This window comes from Bombina bombina, chromosome 6 (assembly GCF_027579735.1).
Source record: "Bombina bombina isolate aBomBom1 chromosome 6, aBomBom1.pri, whole genome shotgun sequence".
NCBI classification, from domain to species: domain Eukaryota; kingdom Metazoa; phylum Chordata; class Amphibia; order Anura; family Bombinatoridae; genus Bombina; species Bombina bombina.
In genome coordinates this window covers 138,301,284-138,324,268 of record NC_069504.1, presented here as the reverse complement: position 1 = coordinate 138,324,268, position 22,985 = coordinate 138,301,284, and the positions used below count along the sequence as shown (strand labels likewise).

The 22,985-nt window shown below is 34.1% G+C and overlaps 1 protein-coding gene across 1 annotated transcript in view; it reads right to left on the bottom strand.

Annotated features, from left to right (window-relative positions):
* Nucleotides 1-13,816, bottom strand: part of TAFA5 (TAFA chemokine like family member 5) — a 590,988-nt gene extending 577,172 nt beyond the window's left edge. Inside the window, exon 1 of the mRNA XM_053719182.1 lies at nucleotides 13,726-13,816. Within this exon, the coding sequence (XP_053575157.1) occupies nucleotides 13,726-13,816 (91 nt within the window). The remainder of the gene's footprint in view (nucleotides 1-13,725) is intronic.
* Nucleotides 13,817-22,985: the final 9,169 nt, after the last annotated feature.

The following is a 22,985-nucleotide window of genomic DNA, read 5'->3' as shown; positions in this document are numbered from 1 at the left end:
GCACCAGCTGCTGATTGGTGGCTGCACATAGATGCTTTGTGTGATTGGCTCACCCATGTGCATTGCTATTTCTTCAACAAAGGATATCTAAATAATGAAACAAATTAGATAATAGAAGTAAATGGGAGTGTTATTTAAAATTGTATTCTCTATCTGAATCATGAAAGAAAAATGTTGGGTTTAGTGTCACTTTAAGTTTAGGATCGGCAGGGTATTGCCAATCATAGGTAACTTTAACTATACATTTAGTCCCTAGGCCTCTTAAAGCAAAAATGCAATAACAAAGTGCTCTACAACAATAAACTTTTTTTTATTCATACATCAAATCTCTTTAGTAGGCTATCATGTACTGTACATGAAGGAGCACAAAATAAACATAGAAAATATGCTATCAGATGTTATCTCTAATACCTTTTTCAAGAAGAAAAAAAGCTTCAATTTTAATTTTGTAGAAATTGGTATCTACTATTAGTTTAGGATGATACAAATGCACGTCCTGAACATATTACACATAACCATCCTCTACTACTTCTCATTGTTTTGTGTTTAATGCCGGAGTGACTAATTCTATACACTTGAATAAAATGTATGTTTAGCTCGTGCTAAACAACCATTTGGAAGAAATAAGTCTTCAGACATGGCTCTCAGATCAGCATATAAAAATGACAACAACATTAAAAAGACATTAAAGTTGCTGTTTGCTTATTTATGCATAAGATATATACAGGGAGTGCAGAATTATTAGGCAAATGAGTATTTTGACCACATCATCCTCTTTATGCATGTTGTCTTACTCCAAGCTGTATAGGCTCGAAAGCCTACTACCAATTAAGCATATTAGGTGATGTGCATCTCTGTAATGAGAAGGGGTGTGGTCTAATGACATCAACACCCTATATCAGGTGTGCATAATTATTAGGCAACTTCCTTTCCTTTGGCAAAATGGGTCAAAAGAAGGACTTGACAGGCTCAGAAAAGAGATATCTTGCAGAGGGATGCAGCACTCTTAAAATTGCAAAGCTTCTGAAGCGTGATCATCGAACAATCAAGCGTTTCATTCAAAATAGTCAACAGGGTCGCAAGAAGCGTGTGGAAAAACCAAGGCGCAAAATAACTGCCCATGAACTGAGAAAAGTCAAGCGTGCAGCTGCCAAGATGCCACTTGCCACCAGTTTGGCCATATTTCAGAGCTGCAACATCACTGGAGTGCCCAAAAGCACAAGGTGTGCAATACTCAGAGACATGGTCAAGGTAAGAAAGGTTGAAAGACGACCACCACTGAACAAGACACACAAGCTGAAATGTCAAGATTGGGCCAAGAAATATCTCAAGACTGATTTTTCTAAGGTTTTATGGACTGATGAAATGAGAGTGAGTCTTGATGGGCCAGATGGATGGGCCCATGGCTGGATTGGTAAAGGGCAGAGAGCTCCAGTCCGACTCAGACGCCAGCAAGGTGGAGATGGAGTACTGGTTTGGGCTGGTATCATCAAAGATGAGCTTGTGGGGCCTTTTCGGGTTGAGGATGGAGTCAAGCTCAACTCCCAGTCCTACTGCCAGTTTCTGGAAGACATCTTCTTCAAGCAGTGGTACAGGAAGAAGTCTGCATCCTTCAAGAAAAACATGATTTTCATGCAGGACAATGCTCCATCACACGCGTCCAAGTACTCCACAGAATGGCTGGCAAGAAAGGGTATAAAAGAAGAAAATCTAATGACATGGCCTCCTTGTTCACCTGATCTGAACCCCATTGAGAACCTGTGGTCCATCATCAAATGTGAGATTTACAAGGAGGGAAAACAGTACACCTCTCTGAACAGTGTCTGGGAGGCTGTGGTTGCTGCTGTACGCAATGTTGATGGTGAACAGATCAAAACACTGACAGAATCCATGGATGGCAGGCTTTTGAGTGTCCTTGCAAAGAAAGGTGGCTATATTGGTCACTGATTTGTTTTTGTTTTGTTTTTGAATGTCAGAAATGTATATTTGTGAATGTTGAGATGTTATATTGGTTTCACTGGTAAAAATAAATAATTGAAATGGGTATATATTTGTTTTTTGTTAAGTTGCCTAATAATTATGCACAGTAATAGTCACCTGCACACACAGATATCCCCCTAAAATAGCTATAACTAAAAACAAACTAAAAACTACTTCCAAAACTATTCAGCTTTGATATTAATGAGTTTTTTGGGTTCATTGAGAACATGGTTGTTGTTCAATAATAAAATTAATCCTCAAAAATACAACTTGCCTAATAATTCTGCACTCCCTGTATTTATATATATATATATATATATATATATATATATATATATATATATATTAGATCAGTAGATCAGTATTGCAAATTATCTGCATATAAAGCACATCTCTTAAAAAGCATTTGAAACTGTGAAATGTTAGCATTATCACAATCATTGAAAAATATTTTGATAGACAGCTATATATGAATTTTAGCACTGATGTAAACATTCACTGTATAACATCTAGAATCTAGATCAGGAAAACTACAGCATACTTAAATATGCATAACACTACAGTCTTGCTGAAGGAATGGAAAGTGGAAAAAGCACTATTGAAGTTGGAAACTACAGCAAAAGCAGACAAAATATTGCATTTTTATTAAATACTTTTGAGTTTAATATTCATTTAAGACAAGCAATATACATCTATTAAACACAAAATACTATAAGGAAAATCACACAACTATGTAAAAAAATAATCAAATAAACATGAACACTCATCTTTATCTCATATGATAATGAAGTATCTGCTTTCTGACAGGAAGAGTGGGTTGATTCACTCAGTAAATTTTTTATATTTTGCCTCTTTGCTATTCAATAAATAAATAAATAAATAAATCCCTTTCACCAAGTGGTAATATGATATTAGCAGTAGTTATTTTTTTACTCAAGTGCCCATACAAAAGCTATTAATAGCCAGTCTATATAAGGTGTGTTTCAGTTTGGAAACTGTAGGTAAAAACACTTATCTCCATGAAGGTCTATAGAGAATTTTTATGTTACCAACAGTTTCCAAACTTTACCACCTTAATGGAAACTAGGCCATGGTGGGTAAAACAGGCTAATGTTCTATATTTATAAAAAAAAAAAATAGAAAAAACACACATGTATAACAGGTAATATACAAAAATAAACAAAATATTGTCAGCAGACTATTTTGCAATAATTAACTTCCCTTACTTTCTAAAATATCCTCCAGTTTTCTGTGTACACTTTTTATGGGATTAAACATTAAAATGTGAAAAGGACATAATGTTTCAAAACATATTTTTCATAAGCTAAACTACAATAGGTAGTTCAATGTTATAGAAGTTTGCAAGTTATTATTTTATGAAAGCTTATTAAAGTATATTAATGCAGTGGGTAAAAATAAAATGGTGTAAAATATTTTCCTTTTTTAGGATAATTGAGCACGATCCGCAGGTGGAATTTGCCATGTTTGAAGATATGCTATGGAACATTTACAAAGTATAATGTTAGAAGTGCCAATATCATTTTTATACACCATTTGCTAAACTAATAGAGGCTAGTGATTTCTTGTTAACAATTTACCATGGATTTCACTTCATTAAGTACAAGGAAACATTGTATATTCATGTTAACACATTGACACTGATTCATTGTAATTTTGTAGTATTACTTAATAGGATAAAGTCTGCCAACTGCAAACTGGGATGAAACTACTGTGAAATGTAACCCTTCAGCAATAACGTCTATTTTTTTCTTTCTACAGATGGTTGATGCACAATTCCTGTCTTTGTTTTTTTCCCTATTTGCAAACTGGTTCCTTCATTTACTTTAGTCTACTGAAATATAATTTAACACATATTAAGATTACATGTAGCTGAGTAAGCACATAATGATTGATTGACAAAAAAGCCTCATATGCATTCTATGCACAGATAAAAACGGTTTACCAGAAATGAGATGATGTAATTTCTACTAAACATGTATTTGCATGGACATTTGTATAAAGGGTCATAAAAGTACAATAAGAAAATGCTATAATGTGTTAACTATATGGGAGCACTATAAGAAAACTATCAATGTATTTAAACTTAGCAAGGGATTCAAAAAAATACTATTAAATATGGTAGAACTGCATAACCAACAAGTGCATAATACCACTTACTCTGAATTTTAAAGGGACAGTTCACCCAAAAACTTTCTCTCCTTTAAATTATTCCCAATGATCCTTTTTACCTGCTAGAGTGTATTAAATTGGTTGCAAGTAGCTCCTTTACTCATATTTCAGCATTTGAAATAGCTGATTTAGTTTGTGGTTTCCCAACCTATACTGAAAGTTTTGATACTGGCGTATATGCTATTGACAAGCTTAAGTAAACACAGCCAGCAGAAGAGATTACACCCTCAGGGGGGGCATGATAGTTAAGTAATAAAATGATAATTTTTCATTGTTCTTTCTATGTATTGAGCTTTGGTGTTCCAGACAAATATAAGATAAGGAAGCAAGTCTGTGTACATAAAAGTGATAGCATAATGAGATCTGATATTACCTGAAGCTCAACCCATTGTAATAGGCTGTGGTTTCAAAGCACAAAACCAGCTACTTCAGATACACAAATAAACCCGAAAATGCAATTTCTCAAATATTTTATACTCTGCAGTTATTATAACAAGTTATTTAAAATACATTTATGGAAAAACAATTTTACAGTGTACTGTCCCTTTAATTGAGCAGATTGTTTCTTAAAACGTCACAATTTACTTTAATGTGTTGGACCCCTGTATCATGTGACAACCATCAACCAATCAAAGGCTCATACACTGGGAACTCTAGCACATGGTCAGTAGTAGCTGGTCCCTTAGAAGTGGGAATATAATAAACTGCACAATTTGATAATGACATTGGATAGTCTATTATGCTCTATGTATGCTCTATCTGAATAATAAAAGTTTAATTTTGTCTTAAGTGTCCTTTTAACATATAATTAAAGGGATATTGTACACTAGATTTTCCGTTACATAAATGTTTTGTAAACGATCCATTTATATAGCCCATCTGGGAATGTTTTTGTAACAATGTATAGTTTTGATTATTTTTTAATAATATTGTGGTGATTTTCAGACTCCTAACCAAGCCCCACAGTGTCATATGTATACATGCATTTACAGACTACGGCTGGCTCCTGTTTATGTTATCTGTCTTTTCATATGCAGGAAAGGGGGAGAGTGTTTGCTCTTCTTGTTTTCCTAGGCCCTTTCACTGGGTGTCCCAGCCTAACCTCATGAACAGTGCTAAATTGGGAGCTTCTAAATACGTTTTTAAAAGGTTTTATACTGGATTTTTACATCAGTATTTGTTCATATTCTTCTTTATAGTAGTGTCTATTACATTCAGTTATATGAAAATTGGTGTACACTGTCCCTTTAAAGTCAAATCTTGATCCTACCACTGCTGATTATTGGTGGCTTCATAGACATATGGATCATTTTTACAGACCATAGACACTTAGTTATCTGATCTGTTTCTGCTAAATAGCCATAGTCACATTTGCTACTCATGATTTGCTCACTGACCAATGTCTAATTCTTAATCAGCAATGGTGAGCATCTGAGAAAACTCATAGAAAGTTAGAGGCGAATCAGCTAATAAACATTTGCAGAGTATTATTAATTTATAGCAGTATTTATATTAACTCACAAGTTACCAAACCTAATTAAAAATGAGTATAGGAGATAGGACATTTGACACAACACACTTGTATAGGTGACGACATCTATCAATGTTTAGACGTTTCTTTGGTGTAATGCATTGTGTGAGGGGTAAGTTATCAATATTTCAAATCCTAAATTTTATGCATCCTGTATGCAGCCTTTGTGGACGTTGATTGGCTGTACTGCCCATCTGTTCTAAAAGGGTTTGCTGTAGAAAATTGGCAGTGTGGACTAGCACTGGGCACCCATGGGATGCCCATATAATCTTTTAGAGCCATGTCAGCCACCATTGTGGTAAGAAAGTCAGCAGACTATTCTGCAATGCTTTAAAGAATTGCATAAAAAAATAGGACTTAGTAACCCTTTACTAAAATTGACATTCTAAATTTAAATTGTTAATAATGTTGATGTATTATAAAAACGGTAAACAAATAAAATCCCAGGCAATATCCCAAGTAAGGAAAGAGAAAAAATAATTGTTCTAACTCAATAACAATACTTTTTACGATAATATCTTGCATGTGTGAGGCAAATATTATGTGTAGCTTTACGTATGAAGTGAATATACACTGTATGTGTACACATGTGCCAGAGATAGTAAGCACCACTGTGAATGTAATGCATGGAACCTTGCAAACTCTATCAGATTCTTCAACCTTAAAAGGTTGTAATTACAAGACACTTCTGTTGTGTTGCCATATAATGACATGTCAGTCAGGTCTAAGGGCTCTATGTACGAAGCCGCGTAAGCTGCTCCGGAGTCCTTGTAGGAAAGGTTCGCATATGTGAGCTTGCTTCCCGCAATCTAAGAAGCAGCTGTCTGAGTGGGTGAAGAAGAATCACAGAGAGCTCGCTAGCTTTGGGTGATTGACAGTCACGAGAGTAAAGGGATGAGCGTGAGTGTGTAATGATGCATACAGGCCAGTGGATGAACAGATCCACTTCCCCTATGCAGCAAAGGTGTGCAGACAAGTTAAGAAGCTTGTCAACATGCCAGTTAATACATGTGGCCATAAATGTTTTTAAAATATACTAAAATATTTTATTACTGAAATTATTTTTCAGTAGCTAAATTCCACTCATCATCTGGAGGAGCCAATCAGGGCTTCTGTCTGCAGACAACAAGGCTTTCATAATTGTAGTGTAAAAACTAACTTAAATGTACGTAACTAATTGAAGGATTTTTAAAATAAAATATGTGCATATATGTGTATGCAATCTATAATTTCTATGATTTCCTACAAAATATTGGTCACTTTGGCCAAAAGCTTTCACTATGTACTATAGTCTAACAATCTTGCATTACATTTTGGATTTTAACATTTTGGATCTTTACAGGTATATTGATACAGTATTTTGATGACATTAAAAAAAGAAGGTAAATGGAAATCATTCAACTAGCTTTCTGGGGTTGTTGTTGACATTATGGACAATAAAGACTCTCAAGAGCATTTGTCTTGGTAATCCTCAGCTAGAATGTGAATTTGTAACTTTTGTTTTACATATTTTGAGGTTACTTACCTAACATAAGAGTGCCAAATATATTATTGGGTAACTCATTTACTACATAAAGATTTACTGGAACTTGTAAATTACTAATCTATCTGGACAAACTCTTGAGCATTACAAACATTAAAAGTAGGGCAAAAGAGGTATTCAGTGTGCCAGTTCTTACTTACCAACATCCAATGAAGTAGGGAAGGCAATTAAATAACTATCTATATGGGTCACTTGAAAAGATAAAACAATATATAAATAGATTTAAGATTTTTGGTAGGTACACACTATTTACAACTGGCAGCATAAATATGCTAAGTTTCTGGCGTTATGTTTTGTTTGAATATTTTAATGGGCCCTTTAATCATTACCAACTGCTTATAAAACCTTGCTGTAATAACTAACTCATATATACTAAATTACTTATGGACCGGTATTAAATATTGAGAACATTTACCTCAAAAAATCAAGCTACATATCACAAAAATAGGGGTCAATTGCATCACTTTCAAAAAGGTTATCTAATAAATGATCTGCAAAATTCAACATCTGAGTTTTTTTGCAGACAAAAAATTTGATACACATCTCTAAAGGTTTTTGCTTGCCCTATCGTTGGATAATTCAAGTTTGTAATAACATATTTGGTAGCCTGTATAATAAGGGATGGTAAACTTGTTTTAAACTCAAACACCACACAGATAGCCAACCCCACATTTTTATGGGTAAGAAAAGTATTTTATATATACAGTATAAGGATATATGAAGAAGAATTTAAAAAGTTAGGAAGGGATTAGAATTTTAGAAGCCATGGTTCACTCATTCCAATTATACATCCCTATCTAAGAACATTAACACTTGGAACCTTTCTAATGTTATGAAACATGTAACAAAAGAAAGTAGACATGTGCGATTCGGTTCGGTTAGATTCGGAAATTCGGAAAATTTGGCAAATTCGGCGATTCGGATCGAACCGAATTTCCGAATTAAAATTCTGCTGAATTTTTCGAATCGAACTGAATCGAATCAAAACGATTCGTAAATTCAGATGGCCATTGGGATTACACTAGTATTGTACAGTATGTTAGGTTAACATCTAATATACAGTATAATACTAGTCTAATCCCACCTAACACTTACCGAAATGCCGAATTTACGAACCGAATCGAACCGAATCGAACCGAATCCAGCCGAATTTCTTCGAATCCGAATGAATCTGAAATGAATCCGAAACGAATCAATTCAGAATTTTCCGAATTTGAATCGATCCAAACCGAACTTCGAAAAATTCCAAATCGATCCGAACCAAACCGAACCGAATTTTTTCGCCATGCACATGTCTAAAAGAAAGTATATGTTATCTATTTTTATAATTCAAAATGCAATAAAACAAATCAAAATGAATGAAGCCCATTACTTTTGCTGTGCCAGAACTGTAAATAAAAAAAGAGAATAAACTAAAAGAATGGATTAGTCACATAGGGAAATTTATTAAACGGACAGTCTAGTCAAAATTAAACTTTCATAATTCAGATAGGGCATGCAATTTTAAACAACTTTCCAATTTACTTTTATCATCAACTTTGCTTTGTTTTCTTGGTATTCTTAGTTTAAAGCTAAAGCAAGGTAGGCTCATATGGTAATTTCTAAGTCCTTGAAGGCCGCCTCTAATCTGAGTGCAATTTTGACATTTTTTCACAGCCAAATTCACGTGTGTCATATAGATAACATTGTGACAGCGGAGTTACCTAGGAGTCAATATTGATTGGCTAAAATGCATATCTGTCAAAAGAACTGAAATAAGGGGGCAGTCTTTAGAGGTTTAGATATAAGGTAATTACAGAGGTAAAAAGTATATTAATATAAGTGTCTTAGTTATGTTATCTTTTTAAACAATAAAAAATCTGGTAAATTATTGCGCTCCCGCAAACTGGCAAATTTGCTCTTTTGTGGGAGCGCAATAATTTAGAGCTCCACTTGTAATCTAGCACAAAATAATAAAAATATTAATTTATTTTATATTTTATTAGACTGAATTAAATGTGAATTGATCAAACTATTTAAAATAGCTTGGAACCACTAGACAATACAACATATATCTATTATATGCTTTATTAAGGGTATATTCACTATTTATTATACTGTTCATATTTTTCCACTGCACCATGACTTAAATGGATATGAAAAAAATGTATTCTGTGATTTAAACAGAGCATATATATACACATATCTGATGAACTACATGGCAGAAAATAGTGCTTCCATCTAGTGCTCTTCTTGCAAATGGATTACATTCTTGCAGAACTGCTGCCATATAGTGCTCAAAAAATCGTCTGGCCCCTAAGCATAAGTCCCTGCTTTTTAACAAAAGATACCAAGAGAACAAATAAAAATTGATAATAGACATAAATTAGAAAGCTGTTTTAAAATTGCATGTTCTATCTGAATCATGAAAGAAAAAGGAGCTTCATATCCCTTTAATACAATGCATCTGAAATATTATTATGATTATTATTACTATTATTATTATTATTATTTTAATATAAATCTTATTTTAAAACAAAAACAATAGTGACATGCTATACTTGTACAGGTAATTTAGCCATGGATGTTAAAACAATTTGGGAGGCTATTGAGTAGATGATGTTCATAAATTATAACAGACACAAGATTTACAGTGAAATCCTAACCTCTGGCATAAATACATCTTTTAGGACATTTTAAATCTTTTTTTTATTTATTTATTTAACCTCCTTGAAGTGACTGGGAAAGACTAAAAAATGTTATAGTGCTTTGTACAAAGATTAGACAAGCATGGGATTGCAATTATAAATTACAATACCCTTTCCTTGGTTCACAGCTCTATTCATCTTTTTGAAACATTGAGAGACAGATTGGACATCGGGGAATGGATTAGCCACAGGACGACCTGTATTCTTATACAAAAGCCTAAGTGCAGAAAATGGCACCCTGTGTCACCAATTCTTCAATTCCTGAAAAACCTTCATGAAAATAGGCATTTAAACATCCTTTCCCACTCATCTTAGAACAAGTACTGATTGTTCTCAGAGCTTACATCTAAGCAATGTTACTATCAATTCAACTTAATTAGGGAAACAGCATCATACCACCTTTCACACAGCTATAGATAATTGGACTTAAAGGTGAAGTCTTTTTGCCAGCCATATATAATGAGATGTGTCTTGTGTGTTCTGAAGGAAATCATTTATCATACATATCTATATCTATGTCTATCTATCTATCTATCTATCTATCTATCTATCTATCTATCTATCTCTCTATCTATCTATCTATCTATCTATCTATCATCAGTCTGTCTGTCTAACACTGTCCACAGTTGTGAATGAATATAGGCATGATATCATGCTGCTAAAAAAAACAAAAGTCAAATTTTGCTATAACAGATTTTAAAAATTGAAACTATATAAATGATACAGAAAATATATATGTTTTCACATAGCAAAGTGGTATCAATTAAGCAGGAAGTTCACATAATTGTTTAAGTTTCATATGTTTGAATAATACATGACTGTGTGTTGATAATTCACGTATAAGTGCCAAAACTAAGGCATTAAAAAGAATATTTTTTAAACAGGAGGTTATTAGCCATTAAAAAAACATATAAAACAGTTTTTTTTTAATTCACATTTGTTTGAGAAAATCCTATATAGATCTTACAATTCTTTACCTGAACGATTATGGTAGCTCCTTTTAAGAAATGCACTAGAAACAAACATTCAAGGATAGACTGAAACTTACACAACTTCCCGAGGGTTGTTTAATCCACAGCATTTTAGAATGGTGGAGGAATTTGAAGACTAAACAGGGATATTTTTATCTGCTCCTGAAATCTATTTTTCTATGTTTTAAAAGTTCCTGTTTTCAATTTTCTGCTATCTTGCCCACCATAAGGTCGAATCTGGGACATAATTATGTTACCTTCTCCTTCATATCACACTGAATGCTGCTGAGATAAGATTATAATGTGTATCTACTGTGTATATAGAAGTTTTGCTACAGTAAATCTCTTTAGAACAGAAGTGTGGCAAGAATGGCATTATCAATGTCAAATATGCTGTTTAATAGTTTATTATCTAAAACCCTGGACTATAAGCATTACTTTCATAACTACCCTTTCAGTCAATGCATGTAAACAGTAAAATTAAATATAATATAATAGAGTATGCATTTTATGACATTGTAAAAAGAAGAAAATATATACAAAACATCTAAAAGATGTTCTTCAGTATCATAAAAACAAATGAGCAATTTCTGCATAGATAAGTAACTAAGGAGAGATGACTGAATATTAAACCATCCAAATATACTTTTTTTTTCAATATCTCTTTAAAGTACATCAAATAACTGAAAAAAAGAAATATGAAAACACAGCCCTTACACATTATCATGCGTGAAAAGGCTGCACAGAATAAGGAGTATATTTATCCTTTTATGCATTCAACTAATGCACTCAGAGGCCCCATTCAAATATATCTGAAAAATAGAATATTAAATAAAAAAACTAAATTGATACATTACTGAGGACATATTACCTTTCAAAATGTCTCTCTGTCTATGTTTCTATCCATCATCTTCACTATTACAACGTAATCTACATCTTGACTAATACAACTGATGCTAAAGCGTTGCATTCAACTCTTATTGACTCTTGTCAAATTTTCACATACTTGATTTCAAAATATCAACATTTCTTCAAAAAAGGAAACATTCCTCTTGCAAATTGTTCTTAATTTAAACAATATGCTTTGTTAAAATAAGAGTTTTAAAATAAAAATTAAAAGAGACTTTTAAGCCTAATAAAGTGTTAGAAAACTCAACAACAAAAAATATCAAAAGTAAATATGATCAATATTACAAAAATAAACTTTTGTGGTTGTATATTATTAAATTGATAGTATATATGTGTGTGTGTGTGTACAAAATGATGACTTATTTAAAAGGGAAATAATATTTTGTCAGCAACAGACAGTTTTATTAAGATGGATGACTGAAATGTTGGTTCCTTCCAAATTAAATAAATAAATAAATCTATTTTCAGCACAAAATTACCATAACTGACACTACTAGACTAACCCTGGTTCACTATGTCTATTTGAACATGTATAGATAATTATTTGTATAAAGCTCTCTAAGTACATATTCTATGTAACTGCAGTGCTGTTTTTAAATGACTAACCACAATCAATGTGGACAAGTGGACAAGTGTATTATATCAAATTACTATGCTTAGGTTAATTATAACCAAGAATTTCTACCACATATTTAAAAATAGATAAACCAATAAATAAGTGATTAATGGTTGTAAGGATATTTAAAAAGCATAGAAGTACTTGTGTAGGGATTATTTCATGCAACATAAAAAGACATTCATTTATTTGATAGCAAAGGCACCAAATGTGTCTTTTCATATTCAAAAAAAGAATATGGTTAACATGATTTGATAAGGAAATTATTAATATTCTCATTATGCAAATATAAAGAAAAACAATCTCTTTGTTCCAAATACATATATTTTCTACAAAATGTTTCAATTTCAATTAACCAACTGGAATAAGCATTAAAATACATCAATCATGGTTTTTGTTCATTTCACTTTGCAACCTTATCACTAATTCTTCACGATACAGGATTAGCCTCCAAGCAAAACTTCAGAAAGGCTATAAAACCAATTCCTAGCGACCAATACATATTTTTTTTATGCAGTAACCAATAACAGCGGATCTGTCAAATAGCTAAAGGGCAATAGTGGTAAGAAAAATGTTCTGTAGTTATAAGAACAATGTGTAGTTGTTATAATGGAAAACCACTAGGATTACAGAAAGCTAAATGACAAAGGATCTTCGTGTTGTGCTTGTTTAAATATAACTAAGGGTGAAGTAAGAAAATACTTAATTCTATTAAGTCTAAGAACACTGTATTTCAAGTAGAATGGCTAATGGGAAATGTTGTCCCAAAATTCAGTTCATTTAGTTTGTTTTGAAGCCACAGAGGAAAAGCTATAACCATTGAATGGTTTGTGGCCTCAAGCTGAGCTGCAGAGGATTTGGTGCGTTCTAGTTGTACTTCTCTGCACTTTCCATAGAACTTTAGTGCCATCTATTGAAAACTTGCTGTATAAAAGGGGATTTGGGCACCTATTGATCTGAATTCCAAACAAGCCAATTACTCAATGTGATTTTTATTCCCAACCAAAGCTCTGCTTAGACTTCTTTCACCTGCAGAAGAGCGTCCCTTTCTGTGCACAGTGTGCATTTCCAATCACACTACTGTTAATTGCTACCAATTCAGAACTACAAGAACCATAGCGTATCAGCATTCCCTTTTCATATATATTTATATATCACTTTCATCTTACTGCATCCAACAGCATAGAGAATATGGTATATTATGGTATGAAATGTATCCAACGGCACTAGACTAGTGCTTCATACAGACATTTTGCAACACGTCGCAGCTTACAATAAATGCAATGAAGCATATTTACCTTCTTTAAGGAACTGCGAGTGGATAACGAATATAAGAAAACAGCAGATTGCTGCTCCTGCTAGTGCCCATAAAGCTTTCAAGAGCTGCATGTCGCTTTCCAACTCAGCAAATACCCAGAAAGTAATATAATGAATCCCCACCACAATGATGCATTAAGGATTTCCTAGCCGCCAGTTTGACTCCTGAACAAATCCCTCCAAATAGATGGGTGCTGCTGGGTTAAAATAAAGTCTCAGACACCATTCTCTGGTCGAGTGATAAAAACAGGAAGCTCAAAATGATCCATGAATCAGCTTTCTGTTCCTTAGAGTTGGCCAGGGGACTGGGTAGGATTGCGCAAGAGATCTTAGCCATCAATTATTGCTTTTTCTTGTTCAGTTAATAAGGTTCACCATATTAATCCCCCACTCAGATTGTCCTCTCTCCCTCTCTTTTTTATTATAGAAATCAGGAAACAAAATCCAATGCACAGTAGCTGTCTTTTTTTTACTTCCAGTCGATTTGTCTCGATTTGCCACTGCTCAGAATAAGGGTTGTTGCTTTATTCCAATGTCTTCTTCTTTGCTGCAACTTCTCCAAAGCTGCTGCAGGTGGTTTGCCCCCTCTTATGCAGTGAGCTCTGCACGTCCTGTAAGGCTTTTATTTGTACGTGTTGCTCGGCTCAAGCTGCTGCAACATCATGTTGTGTGATGTGAGTGCTGAATGCTCCAGTATTCCTCTCTCATGAACCAGCATCCAGCTCCAAACCCCGCCCTGCTTCTCTCACAGCCACTCTCCCTTTTGTTCACATAAGGTGGATTAAGTCAGTTGCTGCTCAATTAAATGAACAACATCAAGTAAACGAAAGTAGCAGAATAAGGAGAGCTGAACTAGACATCAGGTTACAAAGATATATGACATATTACACCCATTCTGTCTGCATGTTTTTACATTTATACTAGACTTGTGCAGCAAAGAATATTTTGTTTCCGACTAAATTTTCATTTCGAATATTTGGAAAATTTGTTTACCTGAATATTCGTTGGCTGCACTATTCGGTATTTGCTTCGTTAGTTAGTGCAGGTCCTGGGAACCGAGCGTGCTAAGCCTCCTGTAAGCATTGCAGGGGCTCTGACAAGAAGGTTTGTGCACTCTCCAGAGCACGTTAGGGTAAGTATTGCACCCCTAAAAAGTAATTTAAAGAAAACAAATGAATACTGACAAATTTCGTCAGTATTTTTTTCTTAAAATTTTGCTGGTGAATTCATTTGGATATTCATTCTTATATAAAACGAATACTCGGTTTTCATTACGAATGGCATTAATGATGTTATAAATGCACAGCCATAATTTATGCCTATTAGAAATAAAATCAGAAAAAAAAAGTGTTTCCAGACAGGGAATTTGTTGTAGTTTTCTGCAGTGATGAAACTTCTTGAGCAATATCATAGGTATGTTACAGTAAATGTTAACAGGTGCATGTGTGTGTGTTTCTGTAATTGTGTGTGTTTCTTTTTGTTTATCAAAAAACTATACAGCTATTTAGGGGTTGTAGATATATTCTGTTAGCAAAAACATAAAACAATTAAGCAATGAGTTTTGTGCAATTTATTTCAGAATTTTGTAGTATTTCCCAGAGCTGTAAATGCACCCTGCTAATTTTTCAAGGCAAACTGTGCTACATTTATTTCCCTAACTGTCTTTAACAGAGAAAAACTGCAAAATTATTCACTTCAGCTTTGTTGTTTGCAGACTCAAGTCTACATTGACTCCTCTAAATAAAGTGGGTGGAGTTTGGCTTTTGAAAAACAGTTGCAGCAAACAAAATGTTATTTTTGTTATGTCTGCAATCTCAAGCCCATATGGGCTCCTGCAAATATGGTGAGTGGTGAGTGGAGTTTGGCTTTTGAAAATAGATGCAGCAAATAAAATATTAATTTTAGTTAAAATATGAATTTGATTTTAAAATGTTAAGACTTGGCTGATATGTTGTTCTATGGCAAGACAACAGAAATGCCATGTGATTGGCTGATATGTTGTTCTATGGCAAGACAACAGAAATGCCATGTGATTGGCTGATATGTTGTTCTATGGCAAGACAACAGAAATGCCATGTGATTGGCTGATATGTTGTTCTATGGCAAGACAACAGAAATGCCATGTGATTGGCTGATATGTTGTTCTATGGCAAGACAACAGAAATACCATGTGATTGGAAGTGTTTACTGCCCCTTTTACATTATTTTTTACTTCATCATATATTTTTTTCCCAGTTCAGAACTACACACCTTCCATTATTTCAAGTTGCCTAAAAAATTACCCTATTACCTCCTTCAATATTGTTGTTACATTGGGGTCTATTTATCAAGCTCCGAATGGAGCTTGATGCCCTGTGTTTCTGGTGAGCCTTTGGACCGCTGCTCCTTAACCTGTCCGCCTGCTCTGAGGGGCGGACAGACATCGCCGGAAATCAACACGATCCAATACAATCGGGTTGATTGGCACCCCCTGCTGGCGGCCAATAGGCTGCAAATCTGTAGGGGGCGGCGTTGCACCAGCAGTTCACAAGAACTGCTGGTGCAATGATAAATGCTGACATCATATGTTGTCGGCATTTATCGATGTGCGGTGGACATGGTTCGCTATATCGGATCATGTCCATCCGCACAATGATAAATGGACCCCTTAATGTCTTCAATAAAAAATACCATAGTGTGCAGCAAATGTTCTCCTTAAACACATGTACTGTCTGCAGAACAAATGCATTCCTGTTTTTACTCATTTACTCAGAAAAATAAAATAAAAATCATCAATATGAAAAGATAAGAACAGATTATTATCATAAATTTACGTTCAGAATTTAATATTAAAGTAACCTCTCATGTATATTGGAATACAAAAAATGGAGGAGTTTGGCTTTGAAAGAAAAACAGTCCAGTCAGAAAGGGATAATGAGAAATAGACTTGACAGATAGTTAATTTGATAGAAAGAAAAACAGATAAATGATAGATATATAAATGATGATAGACAGATAGATAGATAATAGATAGATAGATAGATAGATAGATAGATAGATAGATAGATAGATAGATATATGTAACTTTAATCTTTTAAGCATTAAATAAACTGACAGACAGACAGACAGACAGAAGGGCAGACAGACAGATAGATGATAGATATGCAATTTTAATCTCTTAAACATTAAATAAACAGACAGATGATATATATAGATAGATAGAGAAAACTAATGATATATAGATATATAGATAGATAGATAGATAGATAGATAGATCAATAAATAGATAGATAGATGATAGATAGAGATGTAACTTTAATTTCTTAAACATTAAATAAACTGACTGACAGACAGACAGAAGGACAGATAGATGATAGATAGATATGCAATTTTAATCTCTTAAACATTAAATAAACTTACAGACAGACAGATAGATGATAGATAGATAGATAGATAGATAGATAGATAGATAGATAGATAAAACTGATAGATATATAGACAGATAGATAGATAGATAGATAGATAGATGATAGATGGATAGAATGATAGATAAAGCTGTAATGTTAACCTCTGTACACTCATGTATTAGTTATGATCTACTTAAGAAAAAAAAAAAGCCAAGGGGGGCAGCTAAATCAAAGATGTAAGTAAAAGAAATATCTGCAATAACTCATAAGGGGATTATTTGTCTGAAAATATTATTAATGATGCCAGTGTACAGGCTCCACTAACAGCCTCTTCCTCCTATCCTAAGGAGGTTGTGTCTGAAGAATGTAGAAATGACGGAGGTTTAATAGAAGGTTGAATGGGACAATATGGAAATTGAGAGAGACTAAAGAGATTTTGTTGATGAATCTAGGGCACTGTACCCAGTAATGCGACTTCACTTGCATTACTAATCAAATATGAAAGGAGCTCCTTATCATAACCATATTTTGTTAGGTCGCCCTTCTAACAGACCAACTGATTTTCAACTAAAAACCCACTATTAAACTACTTCATATAATACACCATTCTCTTGTCACACTGTGACATCCTTTCTCTCTCTTTTTTTCTCTCTTTCTCCATCTGCTTTGCTTTATCTCTCCCTCATCCTTTTGTATGTTTCCAGTGTAAAATTTAGCTCTATTTCTTCTACATTTGTACGTAGTCCTGTTAAACACAGACATATGGAATGTTTAGGTGATGATTCGGTGATGATTCTGTGTATTTCTGTCAGCTGTATATTGATCACACAGATGCTCCTCTACCTTGCTACTGAGGTGAATTCTTCAATTACTCTGCCCTTTATAAGTTCTTGTGAACTGCTGGTGCAATGCTGCCCCCTGCAGATTCACTGTCAATTGGCTGCTAGCACGGGGTGTCACTCAACCCGATCGTATTCGATCGAGTTGATTTCTGTCCACGGCCTCAGAGCAGACAGACAACTTATGAAGCAGAGGTCTTTAAATCCAGAGAGTGCAATTCTTTGATGTCCTATAATTGTCTTTTCTGCACCATGGTACTTTTGCTATTTTCAAGTGGGAGTGTGCTGATTACCATTATATATATATATATATATACACTCAAACGTGTGTATATATATATATATATATATATATATATATAAATATATATATATATATATATATATATATATATATATATAGAGAGAGAGAGAGAGAGAGAGAGACCATATAGGATCAGCACCCATTGTACTTTTCAAATCAGCTTTATTCAAGTGGTGACGTTTAGGGGAACACACTCCCCGTCTTCAAACAGAAAACAGTGCAAACAAACAAACTTTTATACTGTGTGAACCACCTCCCCCCTAGGAAATGACCTCATCATGGTTGTCATGGTGCACTGTGACAACAAACATTGGTATTGCTAAAGTGCAAAAAATACTATTAAAAACTATATATAACTTCTATCGTCAAAAATGCGTAACATTTTGATAGATAGTTCCCATAATTAGTGCAATATCTTATTGTGTCAATGGTTGAACATATGAAGTGCAATATAAATTGAATCGTGGCTGCCTGCATCACTGCAAGTGAGCTGAACCGCAGCATAAAAAGAACGCAAAATAGATAACCATAACTGGTAGTGAACTTAATATTATCAATAAGTTACTAAATGGCTCATTGTAGTGTTACCTTTTGTCAGGGAATAAACTGTTATATCTAGAAGTAGATTGTTATATTGTAGCATAACACTTTGGTTTGCCGCTAATCAGGCTTCCTAAGTTCCACCCTCTATGGGGGTGTGTGCAAAGAGGTGATAGCACCTCATCATAAGTGGTGGCAATCATGGGGGAGCCCCAAAACATCATAACTTGAATAAAGCTGATTTTGAAAAGTCCAGCGGGTGCGGATCCTATATGGTCTATACAGAAATTGTTTGCTCCTGTCACCCTGGCATGCTGAGGTGGAGGTAAGAGTGCTTATCCCTGCATACTACATTATGTATATATATATATATATATATATATATATATATATATATATATATACACGTACACACACAAACACAGGCATATACATACATGTATAAGTTTGTTGGTTTCCCCTTATTGGGCTAGATACAAGTGAATCACTATTTACTGCTTCCTCTCACGTGCTAACCCCACTAGAAGAAGACTTTTCACACGCGCAGGGTAGTGGTTGTATTACAAGTTGAAAGTAAAATGTTTTGCTCATGTGCTAACCCAATGTGCACAAAAAGCTAAACTTCCAATATTGTGACATAGTTACCAAACTCCTGATATACCTAAAATGTCCCCAATATAGGTGTAAGAAAGGATAAACAATGTGAGATTTAAACAGGAGCGCTATAGCTAAAGGTGTGAGATAGATATTAGACTAGTGAATGTAAAAACTACACATCAGCCTATGAAACTTCAATATTGATATAAAATATACAAATAGGGTAATAGCATATACTTAGTGATAAAGTGTCAAATATTCAGTGATGAAATAGATCATGTATATTGTGATTATCAAAACAATAAAAAAAGCAAAAAATAAGCGAAAAGTAAATAGTGACAAATCAGTGTTAGGCAGCAGAATTCTGCTAAAGGAAATGTAATTTAATGTAACATACACAAATAAAAACACAATGTGTAAAAACGGACGTCACCGTATAAAACTAAATAAGCCAATATACCAACAATATTAAAAGGTATCTCCTTATATTCAAAGGTGGGGGATAAAAACAGTCCAAGTAGGATATTAAATGATACAGTCTTACCCCCAAACAATTGCGGCTCTCGATAGAGGAAAAATGAAAATTACCGCCGTAGCGGAAGTGACGTCACTTTAAGGGGTGCTGGCCCGGTTGAGCACTCCGATTGGTTCCTATTGTGATCGCTTCGAGGTGACGGCTTTTTGGTCCCACAGTGGTAAGGTATCCGCTCTTTATGTGCCAAAATGCACGCAGGATACTAATAACGGCTGTTGTGGATTTTCAATGCAGCTGTCAAAATAAAGGGCAAAGTTCCATTTAAAACCTTCAGTAAGGCTTGTGATAACGGCACACAGACAAGTACCACAGTGATGCCAAGTTGAAAGTTCCACAAACAATAAGCAGCATCAGTTTGTAGCAGCAAATGGTGACTGTGAGATACTCCTTAAAGTTTAAGAAGTTAGCAGCAAGTTAGCAGCAAGCATCCAATGCAGAGTTTAAAGTTCCTCAAAAGACAAGCAGCATCAGGTTGTAACAGCAACTGATGGCTATGTTAAAAGTTAGCAACAAACATCAACGTGTTTCTCCCTCTACAGAAAGCCCTGTAGATTTTCAATATATTCATCTACTTGACTCCAACGGGTTCCAAAGCACACACACACATTTATATATATATATATATATATATATATATATATATACATATGTATTTATGTGTATTTATGTCTGTAAATATATATAAACACATATATACATATACAAATACATATTTAGATATGTATTTGTATGTATCGCTATGCTAAATCCCTTTGCAGACTTTTTTTTCTAACACCTGAGACCTCATATCTTTGTGTCCTTATAACTTTTGTATGCAATATTTTTTATTATATAGTGTTATTATGAGTGTAACTGTACTTTGTAATGTATTTTCAATGTGTTTTTTTACTTTCTATTTGAATGTAACAGTTAACCACAGCTCTTTGGTAGCGCTATCCCATCATGTGTTAAATTCAAATACACTCAAGCGATCACACTTTCAATTTGTAATACGCATGCTATATCCGACGCACACAAACACCGCAATAAACCTGGTATTGTTTGCGTGTAACTTTTAGCATGCCACTCGAAATCTGACCCATAGTGTTTTCAATGACTCGATATTGTGCATATTCTGCTAATTGAAACCACAATCCAATACAATAGAAGAGATTTTGGAAGAGCAGGCATCCTAATTGTATCTGTCTTATTATGTATACAAAGTCCCCCTTATCTTATTACTGTTTACTCAAAGTCCAATGCTTAGAGAGAACAATTGAAAAGGAACATGTTAGTACCTCTCTGTCACAGCCCCCCACTAGGAGCAATATTACATCTAAACCTTTTCATTTACATAGATGTTTTGTAACTATTACTTAAAAAAGATCAGTATAGGTGGGGATACAACAGGCATAATAAGCTTTTCAAAATAAAAGTAAAATATATATATCTCTGTATGCAATTGTAAACACTCTAGTAGGGTAACTTGGTCATTGGGAACACATATAAGTGAGAGTTTTTTTTTGTTGTTGTTGTTTTTTGAAGGATTAACTCTTTGTTGTAAATGCTTTGCAATGCTCAACTTCCACACCAACACTTACCTTATTTGGAAGAGCCAATCTGAAATTGTTGCTGGAGTAGGCACTGCTACCCACAGTCATTTTGTTAGCAAAACTGTCATTGTTTTGCAGTTCCTTATTTGATCCCACTGCTGAGGCCAATTAGGGACGGATATGTGGCAAACTTAAGGTTGTGGAACCTGGAATTTTTTTCCCCCTGCTCAAAATTAGAAAACCATTTATTTTTAGAGATAAATTACAATAAAGGGGCCAAAATAAATAATGAAAGTATTCCTCAAGCTTGCGGTAGCAATAACCATCCACTTGTAATGACTGGTTAATTATTCTGCTCCCGCAAACTGGAAAATTTGCCTGTTTGTGGGAGAGCGATAATTTTGCGCTCCACTTGTAATCTTGCCCATAGTTAGTTTGAATTAGTAATTCACAAATTACATATTTTAATACATTAGAGTATGCCCTTTTTTCACCAGAATGTCCCATGTTGCATCCAAAAATGCAAAGCAATTAGGTGCTTCTGTCTATATCTGACAACCATCTTTCTTACTGTCAGATGCCGCTGTTTGCTTTTTGAATGGGAACTGAACAAAATAGTATGTCTGTACCACTATAGAACTTGTGTTTCCTTCAATTTGACATGAAATTAACATAACACCTGAGATATATGTTGTTTACAGAAAGTAGAGAAAAATCTCCTCTTATGCTTCTGACGTTGCTGGATAAATGATGGTTCAAATTCAGGGTTGCCATCTTTCTTAGAAAAACATACTGGCCATGCCCCTTAGCATACATTAGCACAAGTAATTATAAAGCATAACCTAGAAACAGAAAGAACTCATTTTAAATGATAATTTATTTATAATTATACTGCAACACCTATAGATTTCTAAAATTACACATGGCTTTTATTTATCTATTTATGATTTATTTCATATAATATATGGCAACTCTATCCAAAATAGGATGTTAGTAGCCCAGATATATATATTTTTTATTCCTCTAAAGGACGCAGGAGAGAAGGAGTTACTTAGATTATTTTTGGGTATGAGTTATGTGTTTTCTTTATAATATTTTTTTTAAAACCAGGAACTGATATTTTTCTCAAATATCATTAAAGGGACACAAATCACAAAATTGTGGAGTGCAAAAATATTAGAGCTAATGAGTGCTACCACCAATCAAGTTAAATTATTAGCATCTTTATTCTTGCACTCATATTACAATTGGAAAGTAAAAAGTTTTTACTCAAGCAAAAGCCTCAGGTGCGCTAGCATCTGGAGGTCGTAAAGAACGGCCGCGCTAACTCCCTCTCCACATGGACTTCTTTTGGGGACTACAAGACCCTGTTCTGGCTTTTGCTCGCATGGTAACCCGATGGTGCGCTAAGCCAAGTGCTCTAAAGTCGAAGGTGCATTAAGAACTTTACTTCAGGTTTTAAGACGCACTAACATTTCTAGTGCTGTTATTTGATGTACTCAGGACCA